General features: G+C 42.0%; 1 protein-coding gene across 1 annotated transcript; it reads left to right on the forward strand.

The window, feature by feature from the left end:
* Positions 1–7290: 7290 nt before the first annotated feature.
* Positions 7291–8919, forward strand: LOC138168609 (DNA-(apurinic or apyrimidinic site) endonuclease 2-like). Its single transcript, XM_069097542.1, has one exon. The coding sequence runs from the start codon at positions 7291–7293 to the stop codon at positions 8737–8739; it is 1449 nt and encodes a 482-aa protein (XP_068953643.1). The 3' UTR covers positions 8740–8919.
* The last annotated feature ends 295 nt before the right edge of the window (positions 8920–9214 follow it).

Genomic DNA, 9214 nt, shown 5'->3' on the forward strand with positions numbered 1-9214 from the left:
ATATGGATTTAACATGTCTTTTCTCTCTGTGATGGGGAGAGGTAATACACTTATAGCAACAGTTTCAAAGTAAGGTTATTTGGGATCCTCCAAGTAGTACAGCTCTGGAGTTTTTATACCATCTAACGTAATAGAATGTGATTACTCAGAATGGACCAGCGGTGGTAGAAGTGGTGATTGTGGTGGTAGCGTGTGATACTAACTATATCCTCTAGTGGTTCCACTTTTGTTTTTTCCAATAGGAAAGTTATGCAAAAGTAAGAAATGTAGCCAGTTCCCAATTATTGTGGGAATAATGAATCCCATGAAGTGGTCGCATTATTTGAATTCCCACTGCACATTTTTGTTGGGCTGGAACCAATTATCATACTTTACATAATTATAACTTCAAATAGTGTGCATTTAAAGACATGGAACCACTTCAAGGGACTCATTATTTGCATTAATCAGAACCTAGCTGTGTTTGCTAAGTGTAATTGTTGAAAAATGTGAAGTAGATTTCTTTAAAGTATATGTTTCCCAGAAGAACTGTTTCTTTATTAAAAAGCACAAAATAGACATCTCAAAAAATCTAGTTATAATTGTAGCTATTTAACTAAATAAAAGTGCTACATAATTTTTTTTAATATGGTAAAAAATACAGTCATCCCCTTTATGGGGGAGGGTTTCCTTTAAGCATTTAGGAATAAACAACCCATAACATTCCCATTCCTGGACTTGATTTATTTGAGCTTCAAGGACATATCAATCAATATTTTTTAAGCAGCTATTATGTGCCAGGCATCATACTAAGCACTGGGGATACCAAAAGAGGCAAAAGACAGTCTCTGCCCTCAAGGAGCTTACATTCTAGTGGGGGAGATAAGATGCTATTCACATATACACACATATACATACATGTATATGTATATATACAAAAAGCAAGCCATATACAGGAAAAACAAGAGAATTATCAGAGGAAAAGCAGTAGAATTAAGAGGACTTATCACATTTTCTTCCCACATTTCAAATATTTTTGCTACTTTCTACATAATACCTTTTCTGCTTCTCAATTTTCCTGGCACCTTGTGCCTTCCCTTCCCTTTGCCTTTTATATATACATACACACACATACATTCACACATATAGTATATATGCATATATTTCATACTTACTCATCTCTATATACATGTTATTTCTCTTTTTAGAATGTAAACTCCTTGAGGTCATTGATTATTTTGTTTTTATCTTTGTATTCCCCAGAACTCAGAACAGTGCTTCATACACAAAGGTGCTTAATAAATGTTTGTTAATTGATTTTTCAAACATATGTAAACACTTTTGTAATTAAAGTAATATTGGTTTATTTAAAAGTATTACTGAATTCAGTCATTATGTGATTTTTTTTCAATCAAAAGGAACATGCAATACTACTATTATTGCATGGAAGTCAGAATGTTGTTTTGTTTTGTTTTTTATGAAAAAGGGATCCTGGTCCTCAAAAAGGTTGGGAGCCTCTGATCTAGTGGGAAGCAAGCTAGTTTTCATTTATTATGGAGGTGTGCTGAAACTAGCTCATATCTGCTCAGGAGAACTGATTCTTAAATTTTCAGTGTGAGCATTTACATATCAGAAATCAGCAAATGCTACAAATCAGGGCTTGATTTATTGTTTTGTTGATTGTAGAGAAAAAAAAGTGGTAGGGGGAAATGTAAATAATGAAGACAATTTAAGAGTTGTGGAAGGAACTTTTTTTTCTCAGAGAGCTAGTTGTTAAACCCTTACCAGCACACTCCTGCATGAATAGCTATTAAAACAATCTTGGTAAAAGTCGGGTATCTGCTTTTGATGGATGAATACCTGCCTCTCTTTTCTGGAATGAGTGCTCTTAATAACGGTTTGTTGATTTGCATTGAAATTCAGGGCAGTAGTAAGACTGTGATCCAAGATCCCCTGCTCCTTCCTGACATTCAGTACCTGATGGATGGATGAATGACAACTATTTTGTGAATATTAAAAATAAAAATGAAAAATTATGGTAAAGTATTTGTCAGAGTAAGCACAGTTTTTAAATTTAAAATGAATATATTTTAAAGAATATATCTTATGATTATTTCAAATGCCTTATTAAGTGCTAATATGTGTGTAGGGTACAGTGTTAAATACTTGCAGAGATATAAAGGAAGTATTTGTGTTGGAAGTCAGGAATTTCACCTCAGCAAGAAACATTGAACAGATATAACTTGCAAAGGAGCAGATTTAGGCCTGAGGCAAGGACAAACTTCACAATCATGAGAGTTACACAAAATGGGAATGGATTTCTTGGGAAAATAGTAGGTTCCTCTGCACTTAATGGAAGCATTTAAACAAAGGATTGTTAGGTGTTGGTAGAGGGCATGTTTATCGAGTTACAATTTGGTCTTCAGTTCTTCTGAGGTTTCTTCCAACGCCGAGATTCTGTGATATAAACAGTAAGTAAGTTTGGCTGTGAGAACAAACTTGAGAGTCAGGGTGTTAAACGAGATGAAGAAAAGGCTAAGTTGTCCAGTCAAATAAACAGTGGGAGGGAGGCACCTTTTAATGGAGCAGCAAACAAGAATAGAAAGACAAATGAGGTAGTCAGTCCTTCCGTGAGGAGCAGAAAGTCTGTCTGTAGGAATATAAGAAAGCACAGAAGAGAGAGACTAAAGGGAGGTTAACCACTAGGCTAAATGGGGATAAGCCTGATGCTTTTGGGGGGACCTCAAAGGTCCTGGTGGCATTTCTGTTTGCTTGTCACCTCCCAGGGAATGCTGTGGGATTAGAATCCACCTAACATCCTGGAAGGGAAATGTGATGGTGGGATAGCTCACTCCCCAGAATTCCTACAATTTCACATGAGGAGGAAGGGATGGGCTCTTTGAACTGGTCAGAAGCCTAGCTGGCTGGGACCCAGTAGGTTGTTGAGCCAAATCACCCATAGACTTGGCTAGGAAGAAGTCCCAAGGGGGTAGTAGCTGACCAGAAGGATGAATCAGTATGTCCCCAGGTCCTTCTCACAGGAATATCTCCACCCTAAAGCAAAGAATGGAGGGCAGGGGCTGTATTTCTATGGTTTCTCTAGTCTCCACAACAATACCCTACAATGAATACACCTAGTAAGCACTTCACATGTGTATTATATGACTGTATTTCAACCAAGGAAGTAGTCTGGCAAAAAAAAAAAAAACAGCAACTGCAGAGAAACTATAAGGGAAACCATATCTGCATCTGGGCAGAGAAATCCTGGGAGAAGACTGATATCCATGAGGGGAAAGAACTATGGGTCTGGATGGTTCCCTGGGCCAATCAATAACAAGATGCAATAAAGTTAGGGACTACAAACTATATGCTGTGAAGTTGTCTCTTTCAACATCTTTGGTGTTTTTTTTTTCATTAGTAAAAATTCCTTAAAAAAAGAAAACAAACCACCACCACCAACAACAAAAACTCCAGCTGAGTCTTTGTTGAAACTAGGGAAAAGGCAGCATGATGAAGGAGAAATATTGAATGGGGGTGGTGGGGGCTGAGTTCTAGTTTTGACTTTGTCATCAACCATCTGTGTGACCTCTCTAGGTTTAGGGATCTTTTTCTAAGACAAGAAGATTGGACTAGACTGGAGGATCTCATGGCTCCTTCCAATTGTTCTTGAATATTGTATGCCTCTATCAAATGAAAAAATATTTGAAAGCACTTAGCACACAATGCCTAGCATATAGTACTTCCTTAATAAATTCTTGTTCCCTTCCTCCCTCCCCCACCCTTTATCAAGGAGTTTTTCACACAGTATAAAGGGGGAATCTTCCTAGATGAAAGATATTATGCTGTTATTTATGAAATTTAGTACTAGTGTTCTTTCAACTGCTGTGGTCTTACATACCTACTTATGCATGCTTCTGCAGATACACTATTTTATAGGGGTGACAAACATGAAAAAAAAAAAGCCAAACAAACAACCCTCTCTCTGGCATTATCCAGGACAGACTAGAGATTGCATCATTTTAAGTTTACTAGGGTCAGCTTTTCCTTGCTTAAACTTTTTTTGTTTTTGGCATTTGCTCATTTTTTCCAGGAGACTATGTGCAAACTGCTTGTTTAGGCCACATTCCCACACTTTTTTTAGTTGATCCTCATCCCTCCCTTGTAGAAATGTAATATAACTGCATGTCTGATAATACTAAGTTGGTGACATTTTTATCAGTTATGGTTACTTGGTTAGCTTTGGCATTTCAATCATACTTACTTTGAACTCAGTCCAGAAGATTTGACAAAGAAAGTTGTGGAACAGTTTAGAAAACTTTATATATAATTTCTAAAGTTGGTTTGTTTTTCTGTTCCTTGTATATATACATTTATATGTGTATATATATAAAGTACTTATACTAATTAATGGCAAAATATCCCATTAACATTTTCATGAATGTGTATCCCTACCCAATGCATGAATGTGATTAACATTTCCTATATACTATGAAAAAAGATTTTTCCCTCTTCCAAGGAATAATAATAGCTTCTTTCAATAAGTGACAGCATTGGTTACATTTTCTGCCCTTTAGGGCCCTATTATACATCATAAGCTTAATAACAATTGTATGTAAACTATCCACAGGGAGAGTTTAGCCACCAGATAAATGGACCTAACTTTAGAACTAAATGCAGCAATGCTCTAAGTTCATGATACACATAAGCAGTTTAGATCCAAATTCGCCCAAACTGGATTGCTCTAAAGGAACAATAGATTTCGAGTTAAATGACTGGGCTTGAATCCTGGCTTTTCTAGGATCTGCTAGGATTATTAGCTATATAACTTCTCTGGGTCTCAGTTTCTTAACCTGAAAAAAATGTGTGTGGGGGGGGGGTAGGGGTGGGGGGGGATTAGTTTCAGTGCTCTCTCAGGTTCTTTCCAGCTTTTAATCCCATAAAATCTTAGGTAATATGATTGTCTAGAAATCTAGGAAGGGTTCTGTTCCTGGTTTCTCCATGACCCTCTTTCTTAGTGTTTGCAATTCTCTTGAAAAGCAAAGAGGGCTAGCAGTCACATAGACCACTGGCTACAGGAAAGCAAGTCCTCTGCTCAAACCAGATATAAGCAGAGTGTTAGTATATAGAAAAAGGAAGTAGTGTGGTTGGAGGGTTTTCACTTCAGTTTGGCTCCAGAGGACAACTGAGTCATTGTTCTTAAGGAATCTTTCCTTATATAGGTCAGCCAAAGCATTCCTACCACCCAAACAATTTCTCTAACTTTCAGCCCAACTCTGTAGCCATCATCTTGGGAAGTAACCCCTGTGGAGAAGGGACTAGCCATCCCCACCAACTACTAGGTAATTGCTACCTAGAGATTAGACAAGTTAACCTAGCTGTAGTGAAAAGGGAAGAAAGAGAAAGGGGGTGGCATGTGCCAAGCAACTCAAACCACTGCCACTATCACCACCATCACCTCACTGCAGATCCTAATAGAGATCTCAGGACCCTAAACCCAAGACCCACTGGGAATAGCAGGGTTCCTAAATCCATTTGCCTTGCTTCCACCTAGGGCCCCAGGATTCTATCACTGAGGAGAACAGTCACTGTGGAGAAGGAGCCCACTTTCCTTGCTAACACCAATTATCAACTGCTGATCAACTGCTATCACTGGACAGGTAAGCCCAAGAGCCCCAGAAATGGCAACATCCCTCTTTCCCCCATCCTAGACTTCTAACCTTTTTTCAACTTCAGCCTCCTGAGCCATTACTTTAGGAAATAACCCCTATGAAGATGTGTGCTGGCCAGTGCTTGGGAGTGGTGGTGGTGGTAATAGAGACCCTGCCTCCTTAGCAGCCCCAACTACTAATGGTATGGAAAATAGAGTGCTCACCATCAAAGCTCTTGGCATTGTCAAATGGTTCAGCATCAGAAACTAGGAAGATCACCAGAAGAAATGGTATTAAAAATATTCATTAATATTATCTTTGTTGCTACAGCTTAAGAACCATGGGATCTTTCCATCTTACTTTGAAAGGAAATTCTATGTGTTATTTTTCTCATTAGAGTGTGAGCTCCTTGACAGCAGAGATTGTCTTGTTTTTCCATTTGAATATTCACTACTTGGTAGAGCGCTTTGCACTATGTGAGCATTTCACAAATGCTTTTCCATTCATTTTTGCTAAATTAAGTCAAAATGAGTTAACTCATTCTGAGGTTGTCACACAACAGGTGTAAAGATGATCATGAAATTCTGAGCAGTTTAATTGAAATAGAGACTGTACTTCATTTGGACAGCAATTTAGTCTTAATAGCACATATAAATAAGAACTTAATTAGTGAATTTTATATTAGTTCTTTCTGGAGACATTAGTGTTTTGTATTTAGTTGGGTAACATAACTGTTCTCTGATATGGAGTTTAAAGTTTACCAGTACAACTTTAAAAAGCATATTTATATAGAACATACTCATTTTCTTAAACAATGATATTTTATGAAAGTTTATGCCATCAGCTATAACATATAATCAAGTTCAGACTATTTCAATTAATTTAAGGGGAAAAAAAACTATCACAGTTATTTTATTCCTCTGTTCAGCTTACAGAGCTGAGAATTTACTAATTTGCTTTTGCGTTTTGTAGGTCACTCATGTTTTCCATAGCTGGGGGGCATGGGTTCACAGAGCTACGAGGCTGAACGAACACTGATCTGAGAATCAAGAGACCTGGATTCCAACTTTAATTCTTCCACTAACTAAATATGTGACCTTGAACAAGTCACTTCTCTCTGGATGTTTCCTCTTCTGTAGAATGAAGGACTTCCACTATAGACTCAGAGATCTCGTTCTTCTCTGTTTCCATAAACATCTTTTCCTCTGCCAGTGCTTATTCTGTCTTATGTATATGCAGCAGAACCTCTGCAGGGTCCAGTCCCAAGACAGGAGTATGAGAGCAGTTCATCCCCCTTCCCATAGCCATAGAGGGCACCCTCTGCCCAAAATCACAAAGAATTCTGGTTGATCTGGACTTCAGAGACCATCTAATCCAAACCACATCTGATAGATAAAGTGTCTATTGACTATATCCTCTGTGCCAGGCACTATGTTAAGTGCTGGTGCTACAAATACAAACAAAAGGAAAGATAGTCCCTGCCGCCAAGGAACTTACATCCTAATGAGAGAAGTCAACAAATAAATGGGAGATGAGAAGTGGGAGTGGTACAGCAAAGTCCCTACAGTCAGGCATCAAGCTATTAGAAGGGTGGCTGAGCCCGAAGGGCAGCCCCCGCCCCGCCCCGCAACCTGCGCGAGGCGACGAAAGTGCGTCAGGCGACATGCGGCTGGTGAGCTGGAACATAAATGGGATCCGGCGATCGCCTGAGGCCCTGAAGATCCTGCTCGACTCCCTGGGGGCCGATGTGACCTGCCTGCAGGAGACCCGAGTCACACGGGACCTGCTGGACGAGCCTCTGGCCATAGTTGAGGGATACAGCTCCTACTTTAGCTTCAGCCGAGTCCGCAGTGGCTACTCAGGTGTGGCCACCTTCTGTAAAAATAATGCCACTCCAGGGGCCGCAGAAGAAGGCCTGAGCAGCCTACTGACCAATCACCAGGGCGCAGTGGGCTCCTACGGGAACACAGAGGAGTTCACTGAAGATGAGCTGCGGGCTCTGGACAGTGAAGGCCGAGCAGTCCTCACTCAGCACCAGATACGCACTTCAGATGGGCACGAAAAGACCTTGACAATAATGAATGTCTACTGCCCCCATGCGGACCCTGAGAAGCCCGAACGGTTGACCTACAAGCTGCGTTTCTACCGGCTTCTGCAGCTCCGAGCTGAAGCCCTGCTTCGGGCAGGCAGCCATGTGATTATTCTGGGTGACGTGAACACATCTCACCGGCCTCTGGACCACTGTGACCCTGCTGATCTGGCGTGCTTTGAAGAGAACCCCGGGCGCCAGTGGCTCACAGAGTTCCTGTGGCGGCCCGACAGGGAGAGTGGGCTGTTCATTGACAGTTTCCGTCACTTTCACCCAACCAAAATCGGTGCCTTCACCTGCTGGTCAGCTGTTACAGGGGCACGCCTTACCAACTATGGCACCCGGCTGGACTATATCCTCGGCGACAGACCTCTGGTGCTGGGGGAGTTTGAGGACTCCTTCCTCATGCCTGAGGTGGTGGGCTCAGACCACTGCCCCGTTGGGGCCACGCTGAGGGCAGAGCTCATCCCTGCACCCCGCTGTCCCCCACTCTGTACCCGCTACCTGCCAGAGTTTGCTGGGCGGCAGCAGAAACTCTTCCGGTTCCTGGTCAAATTGGACCCAAACCCTCCAGAGCCCACCTTGCCCCAGCCCCAAGGAGAAAAGAACGGTGTACCAGCCAAGAACCGAGCCAGAAGAACCTGTGGGGACCCAGGCCAAGGCCAGCTGAACCTCCTGAGCTTTTTCCAGGCAAGCCGTCCCCCAGAAACACCCCTTATCACTGAAGCCCAGGAGCCTGAAACTGAGCCAGGCAGCCAGGAGCCCAGGGCAGAGGCACCCACACCCCCAGAACCAGGCGAAGGCCAGGCAGCATTTTGGAAGGCTGTTCTAAAAGGCCCCCCTCGTCCTCCACTGTGCAAGGGCCACGGGGAGCCCTGTGTGCTGCGCACAGTGAGGAAAGCCGGGCCCAACTTTGGCCGGCAGTTCTATGTCTGTTCACGGCCTATGGGCCACACCAGCAACCCTGCTGCTCGCTGTGACTTCTTTCTCTGGGTCTCTGGGAAGAGCCCAGCCAATCATTGAGGGCCTGCCTGCTGCTGGGCTCTTCCTCTTTTCCACACTCCCTTGGTTATGGAAGTCGGGCATCTTTCTGTGGCTGCTTGCAAAGGCCCAAGAAGGCGCCCCAGAGCAGATGTTAATGGGACTAAAAGGCTCAGGAGAAAGAAGCAAGCTGCTGCTACCCTAGGGTTTGTTTAACTTTTTTTAAAAAGATATCCTTAATAAAGTTTTGGATCTTTGAAAAAAAAAAAGGGTGGCTGACGAGCACTTCCTCAAATGGAGGCTTGAGGGAGGAATTCACCAATCAGAGGAAGTGGAGGCATCTTCCAGGTGAGAAGGCTTCTGGGATGGAGCCAAGAGAGGGATGTGAAGACCTGAGAGAATCCTCCGTACAACATATCATAGGATCATGGATTTAGATCTAGAAGGACCCTTAGAAATCATGTGGTCCATTCAGTTAAATTTACAATAAGGATATTGGAGACCCCAGGAGGTTATG

Source organism: Petaurus breviceps, unplaced genomic scaffold (assembly GCF_028583685.1).
Source record: "Petaurus breviceps papuanus isolate PSGF00001 unplaced genomic scaffold, PetGlider_PUasm1.0 37, whole genome shotgun sequence".
In the NCBI taxonomy this organism is placed as follows: domain Eukaryota; kingdom Metazoa; phylum Chordata; class Mammalia; order Diprotodontia; family Petauridae; genus Petaurus; species Petaurus breviceps.